Source organism: Diprion similis, chromosome 11 (assembly GCF_021155765.1).
Source record: "Diprion similis isolate iyDipSimi1 chromosome 11, iyDipSimi1.1, whole genome shotgun sequence".
Lineage (NCBI taxonomy): Eukaryota > Metazoa > Arthropoda > Insecta > Hymenoptera > Diprionidae > Diprion > Diprion similis.
In genome coordinates this window covers 9401522-9422448 of record NC_060115.1, presented here as the reverse complement: position 1 = coordinate 9422448, position 20927 = coordinate 9401522, and the positions used below count along the sequence as shown (strand labels likewise).

At 39.6% G+C, this 20927-nt stretch overlaps 1 protein-coding gene across 2 annotated transcripts; it reads right to left on the bottom strand.

Moving 5' to 3' along the window:
• Nucleotides 1-254: 254 nt before the first annotated feature.
• LOC124412347 lies at nt 255-10401 on the bottom strand. 2 transcript variants are annotated; one of them, XM_046892138.1, is made up of 10 exons: nt 10213-10401; nt 6231-6513; nt 5849-6047; nt 4657-5305; nt 3844-4097; nt 2762-2952; nt 2218-2452; nt 1815-1983; nt 1351-1596; nt 255-1090 (listed from the first exon to the last, which is right to left on the bottom strand). In XM_046892138.1, the coding sequence occupies exons 1-10, from the start codon at nt 10367-10369 to the stop codon at nt 915-917; spliced, it is 2559 nt and encodes an 852-aa protein (XP_046748094.1). In that variant the 5' UTR covers nt 10370-10401; the 3' UTR covers nt 255-914. The 2 variants fall into 2 exon arrangements, with proteins under 2 accessions (XP_046748094.1, XP_046748093.1); XM_046892137.1 differs by having other exon boundaries at nt 1351-1579; nt 10213-10397.
• Nucleotides 10402-20927: the final 10526 nt, after the last annotated feature.

Genomic DNA, 20927 nt, shown 5'->3' with positions numbered 1-20927 from the left:
ACTCGATTCAAGTTTGATAACACGAGCACACTTTGCGAGACACTTGCGATCTAAACAATGCCATTACAGTAAGACGTTTTCAGTATGTATTATTCGGTCAATGAATAAATATGCACTTGTTCGCATTTCTTACGTTTGTACGGTGCGCAAGCGGATGCCAACTCACTTTTACCAATTACATTATTTTTGGTGTCAAAAAATCACTCACGATTCATATCGTAAATAAATATGTAACCCAGCCAGAATTACTTGAAATATCAAGTTTATTTTACGAATAGTATAAGACGATATACAGAATCAATGTATAACTTGAAATCCGTATAATTTGTATATAATAATATAGCTATAGTATTATTATGATGTAACACTTAAAAGATGCGTAAAATTATACATACATACAAATTAACTCGAACAATAAGCTTTTCTGTTTTTCAAGCCGAACAAAGCTGCAGCAGTGTAACATAAGAACCAAGTACATATCTAAATTCCTAACAAAAAACGACGAAAAACTATAATAACATATCAACTGTCATAAACATTAAATATCGATTCATGAATTGAGTATTTACAGTGATACTAAAATCTCCGTGAATTCGTAATCATTACAATAACGGCAGCATGCAGAGAGCTAATAGTAATGATCATAGTAACAACAAATAGTAATTAACAAACAGTATAAGTAAATATGCGAAGAACGACGTAACACAGAATTATATATCGTTAATTAAACTCTACGGTCTACATTTGACGTACGATGTGATTAGATGATTAACTCAGACGAGTTATAAATAATGAAGATGAACATCAATGTGAATTCGGGGCGAATTTTTCCAGTTCTTTTTTTATCGCCGCTATCAGAGGCATCGCCGGATCCTCTGGAGGTAGCCTGGAGTCAGCCAAAACTCGGATAGTATCTACTTCTGGTAAGTTGGGCCTGTGAAACGGTCCGGCACTGAGGGGTCTCGACCCCCAGGCCCCACGAGGATGCGGCCCCGATACTCCTGTCTCGGGGATATCGACTTCCAGCCCCCTACGCGGCAGTGATGTTCTGGGCCTGGTTTTTGTCTCGGATGCAGGAGTTGCAACCGGGCTGAGGAACCATTTTTGATATCAAATAAATATGTTGTGATAATTCGGTAATAGTTCAAGGTTAATCGTCCGAATAGCATTTAGCGAAAAGAGATAAGCAATGAGAGGAAAATTTCGAAGCAAATAGTATCACACCTTTACATACTGTCATTGAAAATGGTTACGAGACATCATCAGAGCAGCGTGAGATGCTCTTCAGATCAGTAAAAAAAAATTTCAGAAATGAATAAAGAAATAACAAGTGCAAGAAAAGTGTTTCACCTGACAGTGGCAGACTTCCCCCTGTTTTCTGAAGGCATTTTGATGTATTCCGGCGACGGGAGACGCGACGGAGGTCTGTGGGGGGCCGAATTTTTTGGCTTGACGTCCCTGTTAGCGAAGAGAGTGAACGAATCCTCGAGGAGTTCGTGAAGTCGTCTCCTGGCGCGACCCACGGGACCCGTGATCGTCGGAATCCGTTGCTCCATATCCGTCTCGGAACAAGTTGTTTCTGCGAGCATGGAAAATCTTCTCAGGGATCGTGACGAACAAGACAAAACTCAGCTCCGCCTATATTATTTACTGATTTACAGTGTTCAACTCGACTTCGGTGCTGAATGTGTTCGTAATAAATTGCTGTATTTAGTCATTGCGAAGTTTATTTTTTATATGTATATTGTAACAAAATCTCGTAATATCAGCACTTAAGTCGAGGTATTCCTGTTACCGGTCATTCAAAAACGAACCTTCCACTGCTTTTTGTCGTCGCAGGTCCCAAACTATAGGGCCAACGACTCCAGGGTCGTTCATGACGCTTGAAGACCTTATTAAATACGTCCCGTTGTCGCCCCTTTCAAAGTCGTCGTTCTTTCTTTGCATCTCTGGAGAATCAAACTCCATGTCCAAATGTCTCACCTGGAAATACATATACTCGGTACAATCTTGCTTTAACGAAGAGAGCCTACATAAGGTGGCGATAAAAGAGCTTGCTGATTTGAAATTCAATTGTTGTTCGTCGTTATTGTCGAGGAACGAAATTTCGCCTAGATCATTATTAAATAATTGCATGCATTGTAACGCTTGATTACACGTCGTGACTTTTAAGAATTTAACGACAAACTACATCTAGGGGAGAAATAAAACCATTACCACAACAGGCTCGAGGACTCTTGACAAAGGTTCGACGCTGCGTATTCGCGGAAATTGTTTGCACGATGGCATTGACAAGTATGAGTGCGGTGAAGTGGTGAGGTCTTCTTTGGGGCTGCTTTTTTGAGGAATATGTCCGTTCTCGAGTGTTGTCAAGGCATCGGCGACGTCCATAGAGTCCGGTGTTCGGGGATGATCAACTGCATCCGTCTGAGTGACTCTTCGACGACCAGGTCTAAGACGAATGAGCATTTGTAGAATGAGTGAAACAGTAATGGAAACCCTAACGAATTGAGATTCTGCAGAAAAAGATCGTAGTTTTTCACAATACAAAAAAACTTGCAACTTAACTGCATTTTTCAATATCACTCCAGTTTCTCTTCAAAATACAAACACATGCGTATTTCCCATAAGAATCAATTAAATGAGACACATATAAAACTTGACGTATACAATTTTACAATTATCCAAAAAATAGGGAAATTCTCTATAAAGTTTTAGAGGAAAAATGTTCACTGGTGAAGCTTGATGTATGAGTTCGTACCTCTGTCTCTTTAGAACTGCGGCATACTCTTGGCCCCCCCAAGGAGTCAATGACCTCGCCTTGAGTTCCTCTTCTTCTTCCTCGTCACTAAGATCTTGGTGTATGTCGGCGACCACGCTGTCAGGAGTCCCCGGGGTCAGAGGTGATCCGTGTCGGCTACCGGCACTGAGCCTTTGACTGGTGCCTTCGGTCTGGTAAGGCAAGAAACGAACCTCGCCTTATATTCGGTTCTTTCATACATACGCGCAGAGGGGCTGCTTGTTATAATCGATATTGTCGTGGGATCAAAGTATATCGGTATATTTGGATGTCTTCGATGTTTATAACTCGGATAGTTCGAAATTGGCCTGTTTGACTCGTCTCCTCCCCCTGATTAAGGCGATTATGTGGTTCATTTGCATACCGTTTTCTGGCATTCTCTGGTCCAACAGTATCTTTACCAAATTTCCAACCCCTACAACTGTTACAACCCCTGCACGCAACTTCATTTTACTGTATTATGGTTCGATGCACGGACGCAATAAAACCCGCAGCTATAATCTCGTGCAGCCAATGTGCCATGCAGGTTCTACAAGTTTTGTCTAATCACCTTATCGACCGTTTATTAAATGTCCTCTCAAACCTGTGCATAAGATACTAGAGATCGCGGAAATGCTGCAATAAAAATTTCAAGAAAGGAAGAAACAACTACAGTGATGACGATACGAAAATCATTGAAATTGCGAGGATCTCTCGTTTTCTAAATCTGCGGATTAGATGAAAGCATCAGTGCAAGTGGTTTGTGTTACAACTCGTGTCAAAAAGACAAATTTAGAGTGAGCACTAAGAGAGTTAGAAGTCCAGAATCCAGAAGACATTTCCAATTATAGGTGACAGCTAATTCATGAGTTAATGATCTGTGCACAAAATATTACTGCCATAACATACTTTTAATAATTTCCAAAAGCTACCACTCAGTAACAGCAATGCATGGTGTGCAGGTGCATCATTAGAATCCCAATCTTTGCCTTGGTCAACTGTTTTAGAATTGACATGTGCAGTGCGGTGATGCTTGCAGAGCTCGGAGTAATGATTGCGGATACCCGTTGCTCAGTTTCTGAAGTGTAGCCAGTATTGTCGAGTCCAGGTGTATCCGAGGCGTAATCATTCTGACGCTTCAATATGCTCTGAGGTGGAGGTGCCGCAACCGCGCTCTGTGCCCTTTTTCTTTTCGCCAAAAAGATAAGCCCGATGAAAACTACTACAAGAATCATCAGAGCAGCCGCTGCAGCGCCAATCAAAACCCAGGCATCCCTTCGACGTGACAAAGCTAGTGGTCGCGTCTCCTTGAGATAAGCTAAAAAGGAAATGCAATGCTTGAAGTATCATTGGCAGCCCTCAAACAGTTGGCTAAGAGACTTAGGATGCGATGCAGCTCAAAATCAAAACGTCATTCGATTTTTGAACGTTTATGTCGTGAGCTTTTCTGCCCAATTGACTTCAGATTTGATTACGAAACTTCGACGCGTGTCATGGCAGACAGCATTACTCAATAATTACTATGGGCATATTTTTCAAACGATTACCCTTGCGTAATCTTACAACAATCGTATAAGATATGTACCCGTTTGTTAGCTCTTCGAAAGTCTTGAAATAAGTGATAAACACTTGCTTCCGACGAAAAATTAGAGAGATAAATTATTAAAAATTTCTTAGCGAATATCATTTAGAAAATCCGTTCATTATTATAATCGTCGTACAACGTAGTTATCCATTTCGGACTTGAAATATTCCTCGACTGGAATCAACCTGTTCGTGAAAATCGAATTCTGTTTTGACGTTGACCATATTTTCCAACCTCCCTACTCACTACGGTTCGTTAACGACAAGAGCAGAATATTCCACATTTGACTCACGTTCGCTTTGGATGATGACCGGAGCGCCTAATTCGAGGGCGACTTCTTGCTCAGAAAGCAATGCCATGTCGCGAGCAGCGCTAGCTGCTGGCACAGGTTCACCGCCAAGATGTACCGAGTAAATGAGTCTGGTCGCGCCACCCTCAGTCAAGCTCATATTTTGCATCATTACTTGAACCTTACCCACTTCCAAGTTACGTAATTTTGCTTGAGTAGCTTCGAACGGCTCCGAGGAGTTAGCATCTTTCTCGAAATTTATTTCTTGAGATTTTGAAGTCTGTCCATCGCGGGTGCGAACTCGAGACGCATTTAAGAAAGGAAGAAGTGTCGAATTGCTTACAAAGTCTTGTTCTCCAGACGGAAAAACGGTTTCGTTGAGAGTGAAAAGCGAAGCCAAGTTGCTTACTATCGGAAATTTGTCAGCCAACTCTTGTAGGTCGTGATGATTTTTTGCCTCTTGAACGTAGTCGGACTTGTTGTCAGTATCGAGTATCACCGAATCCCTTCTAGGAATCTTCACCGCTCGCATGTGCTTTACTTGGACAGTTTCCAGACCAGCATCGGTATTTTTTGTTACCGCTTCGCCGAATTCGAACATTGACTTGGACGACATCGACGCCTTGACTTGAGACTCAGTTTTGCTAATTGCCTGTTCATGTAACTAACGGTTTTGAACACCAAATTACTTATAAAATTTTAATACTTGCACTGTTCATAAAAATCTGTGCTCTCAAAAAAGCAACTGCTATGATACAACGTCGGGTTCGTCCATAAAAAAATAACGTTAAATAAATGAACAACATGACGATGAATCTCGTAGGCTATTGCTCCCGCGCGTAATATATTTATACAGCAACGTGCGTCTCCGGCCACTCTGTCTATTAGCAACGGGTACAATCGATAGGTCATTGTCGGCGCTCAACGAATGTAGGTATACCTACGCTCGAGGAAACGTCAACGTTATCCAATACGATAAAATGCCAAACGACGAGACATAGCCGTTGACGAGCATGGCTGAACAATAATATGACCCGCATAATGGTAATAAGATAGGTAAAAATGTACAACGTCAGTCCTTACTTAGGTGGAAATGCGCGAAGTTTTCATGTTTACTGAACTCAAATTTCAAATTTCAGTACTGGGGTCCAGTTTATTCTCTTTTCAAACGTCTTCATTGGAATACTTTACTCACTCGTTGGCCATCGCGTTTCTGCCGATTGTCACGTCGCGTTTTTCTCCATGCAGCTCTCCGCACACGGGCTGAATGAGACAATATCCCAAGGTGCTTTTTCTGCTGGCGTGAAAATGCAGCTTTGTAAAGTCTGGCCAGACGAAGTTCTACCCTCGGTGGAACAGTTTCGCCAGCTCGTAAGACGGTTAGTAGCCAGTATCTGAATGTATGCGAACGAAAGCTTACCAAGATTGGCAATGAAGTAAGTGCTAAATAGCTAATGAAAAACAGCACCATCTCGTTGTTCTCTTTCGATCTTCCCGTCCTTATTCAATATACAAACGTCGCCATCCATTGACAGAGCACATCCTACGTTAATTCGGAGAAGATTCTGAACGCTCACCGTGGTCCTGGATCGTCCCCGATGAGTATTCCGATGTCCTGATCGACATCGGACAGAGTTGGCGTCGGGTCAATGCAGTTCGCGCAGCCTTGATCATTGTCTTCGCCTTTTCCATCGGCAGGAAGATAAACAGTTGCGGTATGATGAACCGTGCGAGGCTCATACAGTGTCAATGTCTGATCCGGGTTTAACCATGACGGTGCATCATCAGCTCCAGTCCAGAAGAAATCTTGCAGATGCACCCGACGGCCCGGAAGGTGTTCAATGACCACCACCTCGTCCTCTAGAAGAATAAGACTGTCAGGTATTGCGTGGTTGTGGTATTGTGATGAATTCAAGTCTAATTGGAAACAGACCAGAAACTTGGAACTCTAACTTTCGGTTGTATCGCCAAACAGGTATTTGCATATTCCGGAGTATAAGAATTTCATCAAGTGCAGAGAATCACATAACATGGTGGAAGATTGTCTTCACCCACCAGTACAATCTTGGTCGATTTTAAAACTGAACAAGGTGGTTCGCAGATAATAGAAAAGGTACCAGTCACAAACTGCATGTTCCTTCGCTAGCCTTTCGACCGATTTATCTTTCATCCTGTAGGTAAGCCTTGAAGACGATGAATAATTCCGAAGATGCGTGTGCTAAGCGTGTAGCTGAGTTCACGCGATCACGTGACTGAGAACGATCAGTGAAGCATCAGTTTTGAGACCAGCTTCGTGAGTATAAAAGTTACGGAGGGGATGAATATAGCGAAAAGACGATAACGGTGGTGCATGCATACGTATGTGAAGGTATATATCTATCTATATACTTAATATGGTCGAGTAAACCAATGCCATGACACGTCAGATTATTACTCGGAATAACCGTTGTACAATTTAAGGCTAAAAATGGAACTTATACGGTGTTGAAAGTACTTGTATCCATTTTTGTCTCTTTCGCTAGTTAAGTATTCAGTTGTAATTCACAAATACTTTAATAGATTTAGAGTTGATGATTGTTTTCACACCTTGTGTGTGCTGATGTATAATTGTTTTGTATAAAATTTTGTCTTCCTGGAGTTTTGTAGTATATTATTCAGGAATTTCACGTTCTGTATTACTTATGTTGATGATGAATTCATTAATTAAATTATAAAATTCTTTCACGTATAATCTGTAAGTGAGCCTACCGTTGACTGACCACCGAATAAACTAATTCCACATATTTGAGGTACGCGTCACCGTGCACACGACACAATGGCCTATTTACTACGTCATATCAATGCTTCAGTGGGTACCGGAAATACCGACAGGAACTACCAGTACGCACTATTTTTCAGTCTCCATTCCAGTGACGTGTAATAAAATTAAAAATTCCGTACCAACATATTGTCAGCAATTTTAACGTCAAGTTAATAAGAAGAGAAAAAAGGAAACCCCGTTCGGATTTCTTGACTTGAAATATATTAAAAGGTTCTGAGGAAAATGACACGTTTTCTTATTGCAATTATTTCCATCATGCGGAAATCATATCAATTTGTTATACTCCCTTCACCATTTGAATCGCTAACGAGCTAACACACGATTACACACTGCAAATTGTGATACGGATAGGTGTGAAACTACTTGATTGATGATTATGAAAGGACATACTCGATCAAAGCTGTCAGTTTTCAACGTCGGACCGACCTAATTCCACGCATCAACTGCATTTCCGGTTCGGACGCATCGTGAAAAAACTCCCAGCACAGCATCTACGCCGTTGCGAATTTGTGGTTACACGTTTCGTTAAACACTGAAGTGAAACCACACAGAATTGTAATCTATGTCCTATATATGAACTCTGAGTATTTGACGACCGAAACTTCTATTTTACTAAGTATAGAATCTATGCAGCTGATCTTAAATAAACGAGGAATCCAATTCAAATATTTAAAGATATTGCATAATAGAATATCTGAGAATTTATCGAAACTTTCGACTATGTATGAAATTCACCGTAGATATTTTTAGCCGCTCCAATGACGGTGTTGGATCGATAGAAAAGTGAGTTCCTATGGTGAATACGTTGGCACAGCGCCATCCGTCTCGACCCTCTAGTTAATTTCCCTTTAATTGTTATTCCTTACAAACTGTGCAATTCTTTCACGCAGTGCCCAGCCGATAACCACCACGGAAACTTACCACAGCTAATTAATTTTGGGTACAATGAATACATATGTTATTTCTAAAGACATCCAAGTTCAGAAAAGAATTATTGTTTCACTATTGCTGCTTGAAAAAATTAAAGATATTTCGATTGATCCATTCTACTCAAAGTCAACTTTCAAGTAATTGTACATCGTCTTCGCCGACACTTTGACGTCGGTGCAAATATCTCGGGATAGCCAATTGAATTGTCTTTATACAGATATCAGAAGCCAAGGCAAAACGTATTAACCCCGTTTCTATTCTGAAAGAAGTTAGACGGTTGAGAAGTATGTACAATGCAGCCTAATAAGTACATACATATGTATACAAGTGTACTTGCTGGTAGCTAGCGACTCTATAGCCATGTCATATCGACCTTATGGCGTGTTGCACGTGCCGACTCTCTGCTTATGTGCTATGTGGACTTTTAGGATAACACCTAGTTCCCAGGTACACTATGAGTGCTTGAATGATTCAACGTTCAACCTACATGCTCTTCTTTGGCCAACATTGTCGGTGTAATGTTCAGTTCATTAGATTGTTCTTCATTGTTAATGCGAATTATTTAGTGTAAACATACAATGTATATACATATATGGAACATTCTAAAAACCTTGAGCCAGTCACCCGCTTATACAAGTATAATACCTAACAAGTTTTACCATAGATCAACGCTCAACTTCAATCCAACATTTTTGTTCACATTCTTTCTATTTCTTGTACTTTCATTTCAATTTCCGTATAACTGAGATCAATGAAAATCTTTTTTGATGGAGTTTAAAGTTTTTGTGTTTGACGGGCAAGGAAATTTAATTTTCTTTCTTTATCATCCGCTTGTTCTTCGTGCAATTTTTAAAATTTGGTCAATCTGATAATATTTCATAACGAGCTTTTTTGAAATAGAAAAAAAAAATTTAGATGAACGGTCGACAATAAATATAATAACAATACAAAAAAATAGGAAATTTTTTTATCGGTTATACTGTGTAAATGTTTGTTTGGTAAAGGTATTTTCAAAATGATGAATCTGAAATATTTAGAATAACACTGGAGTGACTGTGGCGAACCCAAGATTCGGAAATATTATAAAAATTTATGGCTTTTGAGCCATGCAATGAGCATGTGACATAAAGTGAAAATAGCACTTCGTAATAACACGCGCATCTGTGATCCAAGGAAAAAAATTAATAAATTTTGTGAATTAACCAATCATTATCAGATCATGGCTGTATAGTCAATAAGTGTAAAGTTACTTATTAAGTATAACGAGCGATCGTCAATTTTATAAATAAACACCGAGGACGATTCTGACATCCAGATTTAAAGTTGAAAATTATGAACTTTTACTGATTGATACTCATGCAAGTAATCAAAATTTTCGTTTATGTATTATTTCGATCATGAATACATTACAAAAGATTTGATACCATAGCATAAAATATTTGTATAATTCAGTTGGTAGATGGTTTGACTCTGATTTTATAGCTTGCACTATTAAATAATAAATAAAATTTTGTGTCGATTAAAGAATTTCGACGATGGTTGTAAATATAAAACTTTTGCAATGCAGTCAATTGTGAATTACATTCGTTCCAAGGAACTTTAATTCAATATTTGGGCGTTTTCTTCACATACACAGACAAAACGACATCATTTGCATACCCTTCCATTCACACCCAACACCAGGGGTGAATAAATCGTGATACAAATCGTCCGCGTCACCCCTGATTCGTAACGACGTAAAACCCCAACACCAACCCTCAAAATCGACCCAAAATAGTGTCGTTATCGACCTGAAGAGAATAACTAACCTGCGCCAGGTGGTAGAGCGGCTCTAACCACCAGGTTAAAAAGTGCCAGATTGACGATGCAGAATAATCCCAGGCGAGTATGTAAAATATTGTAAACACTGCAACGCATTGCGGTACACGTGCACCGCCCTACTAAATAAAGACCACGCCGATTCATGCAACTTCTGCCATTTTCCCCCACTGCTGGTACGACCAGGGGAACAATGCGAGGAACGGGGAAGCTGATCTCGCACATGCGCCAGGGTCCTTCAGGTGTGTCGAGAATGTCGAACACCCACACGGCAATTCCGCCCGTGCCAGCTCTCTGTACGAGAGCAAGTGTATAGGCGACGAATATTATCTTTCTGGGTGTAAAATTTCCAAGGAAAAGGCTTCCGAAAATCAATTAATGATTTTTTTCGAAATCAATGGCACATTGCGATCTACGAATCACGTATGGAGGTACATTTTCCAATGATAATGTCAAAGGAAGTAGTCTATCGCATGAGAAATTTTTGTAGTTAAAGAAATTTTTGTAGTCACTATTAAAAGATAAGTCAATTCGAGCAGTTCTTCCTCCAGCATTTTCTAAATTATAATTTCATCAAATTATAAGAATTACCTTTCTATAGAACACTACCTATTAGTGGTAAACTTTTCTTGCCATCTTCAAACGAACATATTGTTTTCTGAGAACCCTCATGTAAAGTTCAATAGTAGAATCGGTGCCCAGTTGTATTCTATCTCACTTGGTATAATGAGAGGGAATCTCCAGTCTACAACTCGGCCCCATTACATGACTTTTAGATAAACATAGTTAATTGCAAATTGATTAAGTATAAATTTAATTATATATTAAGATAAACTGCGTTAATCTAAAAAGAGAGATACTATATAATTATAAACGACCAGCTAGATTTAATAATCGTTCAGCATAGATGTTCATGGTACTTATTAGCTATACCCTTAAATATTAATAACACACAAAATTGCTGAATAGCGTAAACGATTGAATTCGACTAGTTCTACAGCTTCTCTGTATTTGAAACCGAATTCTTCCGTCAACGTTACCATTGTCTAAATTCACATACCTTACCATTATAATTTCTGATTGGATTCTTTATACTATCTATTGTATCCGTTTATTTGCCAAAACCAAATCGTTTGATGAATATACTTTATCTTTTACCAGATTAATTCATATCTAACCATTTATTTTGAACGATCACCTATCCATTTTATTATTAGTATAAATAAGTCTCCATCATTTAAACAATTCTCACAGTCTCCGTACTAAGCAACAACGTACTCACATATTACCGGCTTATCGCAAGGTAAGTCTTTTCTTACTTTTCAATTTTTATTTTTATTATAGTTACGTGGGAGCAAACATTGATTATTTCAAATCGACATTCATAACCGCTCTTTCACAACTCACCCCCACGTAACAAGTTAAAGTAGAATAATCTTGGTTTGTCTACTGATCAGAAAGTGGATTATTTTTGAAAATTATAAGGTGGCAGTAGGAGCGAAATGTCATTCGAATAAACGTCATGATGTTCTTTCTTTAAGTGTCCCACTTTACTTCGCTTTCCCCTAAATAATTTTGTCGTGCGATGAAACATCGCCACATGCAAGTTAACGTGTCAGTAAAAATGAGATAAGAAGTGCGAAATGTTGACAAAAGAACAACAAAAAGAATGGTGAATTTAAACGTACACATTCTCTAGTTCTGACTGAACAATCTACCTTACCAATTGGTGGCTATCATCATCTATATTTTATGATTATGCTATGATGTGAAAGCTATGATAAAATGACTGCCAAAAAAAAGCACCGACATCAGCGACACATCCACGCCTTCGTCCCATGCTTTTTCGTCCACTCTACCGCAAAACTGGCAGGAATATCTGACCGAGAGCAACTGAACTTTTCCACCTGAGAATGCAAATCATAGTTTGTCTTCGAAAATATTCGTGCCGGAAAATTAAGGGAAGGAAACTCAATCCTGTCAATTATACCTAAATTTTGACGTTGATGAAAAGGCGCTGCTCCGTATAAAAATTTCTCCGTATTTTTATCGTATTTTCTTGGCTGCTGGTTGTGCGATGATCTCAATGCATTTCCTTCGTGTCTAGTCAATTTTTATTCTCGATCAGACATGAGCGAAGAGAAAAAGGTTAACTCCGTTAGATTTTTACATCAGGTGTTTGACTGAATTTGGAGAGTACGTGAATTGATTTTTTAAGACGCTAGATTTGCGGCAGGAATCAATGCCTCAAAGTCTACAGATGCTGCTAGCAACGCATGAAGAATCTTGTTGAGTAATCCTTCCACCGTTGATCCAATGCTGTTCTGAATGTATTCTTCGCATTTCTCGGGCTCCAACAAGTTTAATAAAAATCGTTCAAATTAATTGTATATAGAAAAAAATCTGGTTTCAGAAATCGCATGAATAAGTAAATCTAACCCCTTTATATTTTTAGCGAAAATTTCGACGACTTGGCAAAATGCTGCATTCATTCTTTGATGCACTATTCCGACGTAATTTTGCGAGAGAAATCGATGCTGCGCAGTCCCAATACGCTGCGAGCGACGGATCAAGAGTTACAGTCAAAAAGTTTGGCGATTTTACTGCAACTGATGATTTGGTCGTTATTCCTCTGCCGATGTTCCTACGCACTTTTTGCTGTGTTTGCTAAGTTCCTGGGGGTGCAATTATTCTATGAAAGGTCATATGAATCGATTCTGAGACGGAAAATTTTCCGCTCTAAAAATTGTGAAAAAAGTAAGGATAGCCTTACTTTAAGATGGTTTGGAAGCCACCTCAGGAACAGACAACGAGAAACAAGGATAGGTGACAAAAATAGCAAAGCAAGCGTCATAACAACGAGCGTCCCACAAGGGTCAGTACTTGGAGCAATATTGTATATTGTGTGCACGAACGATCTGTGCAGAATGAGGATAGTTCCAGAAGTGATAGCCTACGATAACACGGTAATCATAACGTCAGGAAATGACTGGAATAAAGTTTATAGAAAAGCGAAGCGGATATGGAAAAAATAAAGAGGCTAGACTGAATGAAAACAATACTGAAAATATGCGGTAAAAAATTAACCAAATCAAAGATCCTGAAGATAGTGAAATCTTGAATCTGAAAATACACACCTTTTGAGAATACGAACCAGGATGCGGCTGTCAAGAAATAGAGATGTGGGGACATATGAAATGCTTGGGTGTCACGATCGACGAAAAAATGAAGTGAACGGAACACATAAAATAGACAGCATCCAGACTACGACAAATAATTTAAACGCTGCTGAATATCAGATCCATTGTAAAACAGGAGACGTTGAGAAAAATTGTTTAAAAATCGTTTCTGCACTAGTAAACTCCATTATCGAATGTAGAATAATAGCATGGGAAAATGCATACTAAAAACGTTTGAGAGCACTGGAACAGAGACAAGAGATAATACAACGCATAGCCTTGTGGTAACTTCGGTATTACCCGAGTGATATGCAGTTTGCCACCATAAGAATACCAGATGTACGCCAGGCACACATGAAGAAAGCACTAGTGCGACTTGACGAAATCCGTAAGGAATAAAGCAGCAAGAGCACACCCACGAACATGACACAAGAGCCAAAACACGAGGAAACTTCACACTGCCAGAAACTGAAACAAAAATTCGGCACAGACAGGAAAGAATAATTGTAAACAAGCTACGTGATGAAATGCCAGTTAAAATTGAGCAAATATGTCTCGTGGGTTTGAAAAAAAGTTTTGCAAAATAAATCTTGAAATAACAGTAAAGATATTTCTACGATGAACTAACCAACACCTAGGAAAACAGCGGCTGGAAAAACTGTCGAGGTATAAGAAATTATTATAAATGTTTTGTGATTAGTATGGGTGAATGATTGAATTTAGATGAATGATGAGGTATAAATTAATGAATGAGTTTCGATGAATAATTAGGTACGAGCAAATGAATGAGTGTGAGTTAATAAAAAAATAATTAGGAGAATAAAGTGATGAGTATGATCATATAAATAATAAGTTGAAAATAAGAATGAATGTGATGCACACATAAGAGAACACTATTGAATTGTAATTAAAAATGAAGAATAACTACTTGCTACTAGGAAAATAAAAACGACTTCAGCCACTCGAGCATATGAGATGCTCAGGAATAAATTGACTGAGAAATGTCGACACTGAAAAGTAAGAAACAGGAAAAATTCTGGAAATATGCTTTCAATAAATCTAAATATAACCCCATTGGATTTTGGCGAAAATTTCGACGACTTTGAAAGGTGCTGCAAGTTATTCTGTAGGGCACTATTCCGACGTAATTTTGCGAGAGAAATCGATTAAACGCAGTCCCAATACGCTGCGAGCAACACCTGTAAAGTTACAGCCGAAAAACTTATGATTTTCATCGTCATTTCTCTGCTGCTGGTCCTACGCTATTTTTGATGTGTTTTCTGTGTTCCTGGGCGTCGAATTAGTCTAGAAAACGTCATACGAATCGATTCCCAGACAAAAGATTTTTCGGCCAAAGAAAATCCAAGGCTAACCCCTTTGCATTTTTGGTGAAAATTTCGACGACTTTGAAAAGTGCTGCAATAAATCCTGTGGGGCACTATTCCGACGTAATTTTGCGAGAGAAATCGATTAAACGCAGTCCCAATATGCTGCGAGCAACACCTGTAAAGTTACAGCCGAAAAACTCATGATTTTCGTCGTCATTTCTCTGCTGCTGGTCCTACGCTATTTTTTATGTGTTTTCTGAGTTCCTGGGCGTCGAATTAGTCTAGTAAACGTCATACGAATCGATTCCCAGACAAAAGATTTTTCGGCCAAAAAAAATCCAAGGCTAACCCCTTTGCATTTTTGGTGAAAATTTCGACGACTTTGAAAAGTGCTGCAATTAATTCTGTAGGGCACTATTCCGACGTAATTTTGCGAGAGAAATCGATTAAACGCAGTCCCAATACGCTGCGAGCAACACCTGTAAAGTTACAGCCGAAAAACTCATGATTTTCGTCGTCATTTCTCTGCTGCTGGTCCTACGCTATTTTTTATGTGTTTTCTGAGTTCCTGGGCGTCGAATTAGTCTAGAAAACGTCATACGAATCGATTCCCAGACAAAAGATTTTTCGGCCAAAAAAAATCCAAGGCTAACCCCTTTGCATTTTTGGTGAAAATTTCGACGACTTTGAAAAGTGCTGCAATTAATTCTGTAGGGCACTATTCCGACGTAATTTTGCGAGAGAAATCGATTAAACGCAGTCCCAATACGCTGCGAGCAACACCTGTAAAGTTACAGCCGAAAAACTCATGATTTTCGTCGTCATTTCTCTGCTGCTGGTCCTACGCTATTTTTTATGTGTTTTCTGAGTTCCTGGGCGTCGAATTAGTCTAGAAAACGTCATACGAATCGATTCCCAAACAAAAGATTTTTCGGCCAAAAAAAATCCAAGGCTAACCCCTTTGCATTTTTGGTGAAAATTTCGACGACTTTGAAAAGTGCTGCAATTAATTCTGTAGGGCACTATTCCGACGTAATTTTGCGAGAGAAATCGATTAAACGCAGTCCCAATACGCTGCGAGCAACACCTGTAAAGTTACAGCCGAAAAACTCATGATTTTCGTCGTCATTTCTCTGCTGCTGGTCCTACGCTATTTTTTATGTGTTTTCTGAGTTCCTGGGCGTCAAATTAGTCTAGAAAACGTCATACGAATCGATTCCCAGACAAAAGATTTTTCGGCCAAAAAAAATCCAAGGCTAACCCCTTTGCATTTTTGGTGAAAATTTCGACGACTTTGAAAAGTGCTGCAATTAATTCTGTAGGGCACTATTCCGACGTAATTTTGCGAGAGAAATCGATTAAACGCAGTCCCAATACGCTGCGAGCAACACCTGTAAAGTTACAGCCGAAAAACTCATGATTTTCGTCGTCATTTCTCTGCTGCTGGTCCTACGCTATTTTTTATGTGTTTTCTGAGTTCCTGGGCGTCGAATTAGTCTAGAAAACGTCATACGAATCAATTCCCAGACAAAAGATTTTTCGGCCAAAAAAAATCCAAGGCTAACCCCTTTGCATTTTTGGTGAAAATTTCGACGACTTTGAAAAGTGCTGCAATTAATTCTGTAGGGCACTATTCCGACGTAATTTTGCGAGAGAAATCGATTAAACGCAGTCCCAATACGCTGCGAGCAACACCTGTAAAGTTACAGCCGAAAAACTCATGATTTTCGTCGTCATTTCTCTGCTGCTGGTCCTACGCTATTTTTTATGTGTTTTCTGAGTTCCTGGGCGTCGAATTAGTCTAGAAAACGTCATACGAATCGATTCCCAGACAAAAGATTTTTCGGCCAAAAAAAATCCAAGGCTAACCCCTTTGCATTTTTGGTGAAAATTTCGACGACTTTGAAAAGTGCTGCAATTAATTCTGTAGGGCACTATTCCGACGTAATTTTGCGAGAGAAATCGATTAAACGCAGTCCCAATACGCTGCGAGCAACACCTGTAAAGTTACAGCCGAAAAACTCATGATTTTCGTCGTCATTTCTCTGCTGCTGGTCGTACGCTATTTTTTATGTGTTTTCTGAGTTCCTGGGCGTCGAATTAGTCTAGAAAACGTCATACGAATCGATTCCCAGACAAAAGATTTTTCGGCCAAAAAAAATCCAAGGCTAACCCCTTTGCATTTTTGGTGAAAATTTCGACGACTTTGAAAAGTGCTGCAATTAATTCTGTAGGGCACTATTCCGACGTAATTTTGCGAGAGAAATCGATTAAACGCAGTCCCAATACGCTGCGAGCAACACCTGTAAAGTAACAGCCGAAAAACTCATGATTTTCGTCGTCATTTCTCTGCTGCTGGTCCTACGCTATTTTTTATGTGTTTTCTGAGTTCCTGGGCGTCGAATTAGTCTAGAAAACGTCATACGAATCGATTCCCAGACAAAAGATTTTTCGGCCAAAAAAAATCCAAGGCTAACCCCTTTGCATTTTTGGTGAAAATTTCGACGACTTTGAAAAGTGCTGCAATTAATTCTGTAGGGCACTATTCCGACGTAATTTTGCGAGAAAAATCGATTAAACGCAGTCCCAATACGCTGCGAGCAACACCTGTAAAGTTACAGCCGAAAAACTCATGATTTTCGTCGTCATTTCTCTGCTGCTGGTCCTACGCTATTTTTTATGTGTTTTCTGAGTTCCTGGGCGTCGAATTAGTCTAGAAAACGTCATACGAATCGATTCCCAGACAAAAGATTTTTCGGCCAAAAAAAATCCAAGGCTAACCCCTTTGCATTTTTGGTGAAAATTTCGACGACTTTGAAAAGTGCTGCAATTAATTCTGTAGGGCACTATTCCGACGTAATTTTGCGAGAGAAATCGATTAAACGCAGTCCCAATACGCTGCGAGCAACACCTGTAAAGTTACAGCCGAAAAACTTATGATTTTCGTCGTCATTTCTCTGCTGCTGGTCCTACGCTATTTTTTATGTGTTTTCTGAGTTCCTGGGCGTCGAATTAGTCTAGAAAACGTCATACGAATCGATTCCCAGACAAAAGATTTTTCGGCCAAAAAAAATCCAAGGCTAACCCCTTTGCATTTTTGGTGAAAATTTCGACGACTTTGAAAAGTGCTGCAATTAATTCTGTAGGGCACTATTCCGACGTGATTTTGCGAGAGAAATCGATTAAACGCAGTCCCAATACGCTGCGAGCAACACCTGTAAAGTTACAGCCGAAAAACTCATGATTTTCGTCGTCATTTCTCTGCTGCTGGTCCTACGCTATTTTTTATGTGTTTTCTGAGTTCCTGGGCGTCGAATTAGTCTAGAAAACGTCATACGAATCGATTCCCAGACAAAAGATTTTTCGGCCAAAAAAAATCCAAGGCTAACCCCTTTGCATTTTTGGTGAAAATTTCGACGACTTTGAAAAGTGCTGCAATTAATTCTGTAGGGCACTATTCCGACGTAATTTTGCGAGAGAAATCGATTAAACGCAGTCCCAATACGCTGCGAGCAACACCTGTAAAGTTACAGCCGAAAAACTCATGATTTTCGTCGTCATTTCTCTGCTGCTGGTCCTACGCTATTTTTTATGTGTTTTCTGAGTTCCTGGGCGTCGAATTAGTCTAGAAAACGTCATACGAATCGATTCCCAGACAAAAGATTTTTCGGCCAAAAAAAATCCAAGGCTAACCCCTTTGCATTTTTGGTGAAAATTTCGACGACTTTGAAAAGTGCTGCAATTAATTCTGTGGGGCACTATTCCGACGTAATTTTGCGAGAGAAATCGATTAAACGCAGTCCCAATACGCTGCGAGCAACACCTGTAAAGTTACAGCCGAAAAACTCATGATTTTCGTCGTCATTTCTCTGCTGCTGGTCCTACGCTATTTTTTATGTGTTTTCTGAGTTCCTGGGCGTCGAATTAGTCTAGAAAACGTCATACGAATCGATTCCCAGACAAAAGATTTTTCGGCCAAAAAAAATCCAAGGCTAACCCCTTTGCATTTTTGGTGAAAATTTCGACGACTTTGAAAAGTGCTGCAATTAATTCTGTAGGGCACTATTCCGACGTAATTTTGCGAGAGAAATCGATTAAACGCAGTCCCAATACGCTGCGAGCAACACCTGTAAAGTTACAGCCGAAAAACTCATGATTTTCGTCGTCATTTCTCTGCTGCTGGTCCTACGCTATTTTTTATGTGTTTTCTGAGTTCCTGGGCGTCGAATTAGTCTAGAAAACGTCATACGAATCGATTCCCAGACAAAAGATTTTTCGGCCAAAAAAAATCCAAGGCTAACCCCTTTGCATTTTTGGTGAAAATTTCGACGACTTTGAAAAGTGCTGCAATTAATTCTGTAGGGCACTATTCCGACGTGATTTTGCGAGAGAAATCGATTAAACGCAGTCCCAATACGCTGCGAGCAACACCTGTAAAGTTACAGCCGAAAAACTCATGATTTTCGTCGTCATTTCTCTGCTGCTGGTCCTACGCTATTTTTTATGTGTTTTCTGAGTTCCTGGGCGTCGAATTAGTCTAGAAAACGTCATACGAATCGATTCCCAGACAAAAGATTTTTCGGCCAAAAAAAATCCAAGGCTAACCCCTTTGCATTTTTGGTGAAAATTTCGACGACTTTGAAAAGTGCTGCAATTAATTCTGTAGGGCACTATTCCGACGTAATTTTGCGAGAGAAATCGATTAAACGCAGTCCCAATACGCTGCGAGCAACACCTGTAAAGTTACAGCCGAAAAACTTATGATTTGCGTCGTCATTTCTCTGCTGCTGGTCCTACGCTATTTTTTATGTGTTTTCTGAGTTCCTGGGCGTCGAATTAGTCTAGAAAACGTCATACGAATCGATTCCCAGACAAAAGATTTTTCGGCCAAAAAAAATCCAAGGCTAACCCCTTTGCATTTTTGGTGAAAATTTCGACGACTTTGAAAAGTGCTGCAATTAATTCTGTAGGGCACTATTCCGACGTGATTTTGCGAGAGAAATCGATTAAACGCAGTCCCAATACGCTGCGAGCAACACCTGTAAAGTTACAGCCAAAAAACTCATGATTTTCGTCGTCATTTCTCTGCTGCTGGTCCTACGCTATTTTTTATGTGTTTTCTGAGTTCCTGGGCGTCGAATTAGTCTAGAAAACGTCATACGAATCGATTCCCAGACAAAAGATTTTTCGGCCAAAAAAAATCCAAGGCTAACCCCTTTGCATTTTTGGTGAAAATTTCGACGACTTTGAAAAGTGCTGCAATTGATTCTGTAGGGCACTATTCCGACGTAATTTTGCGAGAGAAATCGATTAAACGCAGTCCCAATACGCTGCGAGCAACACCTGTAAAGTTACAGCCGAAAAACTCATGATTTTCGTCGTCATTTCTCTGCTGCTGGTCCTACGCTATTTTTTATGTGTTTTCTGAGTTCCTGGGCGTCGAATTAGTCTAGAAAACGTCATACGAATCGATTCCCAGACAAAAGATTTTTCGGCCAAAAAAAATCCAAGGCTAACCCCTTTGCATTTTTGGTGAAAATTTCGACGACTTTGAAAAGTGCTGCAATTAATTCTGTAGGGCACTATTCCGACGTAATTTTGCGAGAGAAATCGATTAAACGCAGTCCCAATACGCTGCGAGCAACACCTGTAAAGTTACAGCCGAAAAACTTATGATTTTCGTCGTCATTTCTCTGCTGCTGGTCCTACGCTATTTTTTATGTGTTTTCTGAGTTCCTGGGCGTCGAATTAGTCTAGAAAACGTCATACGAATCGATTCCCAGACAAAAGATTTTTCGGCCAAAAAAAATCCAAGGCTAACCCCTTTGCATTTTTGGTGAAAATTTCGACGACTTTGAAAAGTGCTGCAATTAATTCTGTAGGGCACTATTCCGACGTGATTTTGCGAGAGAAATCGATTAAACGCAGTCCCAATACGCTGCGAGCAACACCTGTAAAGTTACAGCCGAAAAACTCATGATTTTCGTCGTCATTTCTCTGCTGCTGGTCCTACGCTATTTTTTATGTGTTTTCTGAGTTCCTGGGCGTCGAATTAGTCTAGAAAACGTCATACGAATCGATTCCCAGACAAAAGATTTTTCGGCCAAAAAAAATCCAAGGCTAACCCCTTTGCATTTTTGGTGAAAATTTCGACGACTTTGAAAAGTGCTGCAATTAATTCTGTAGGGCACTATTCCG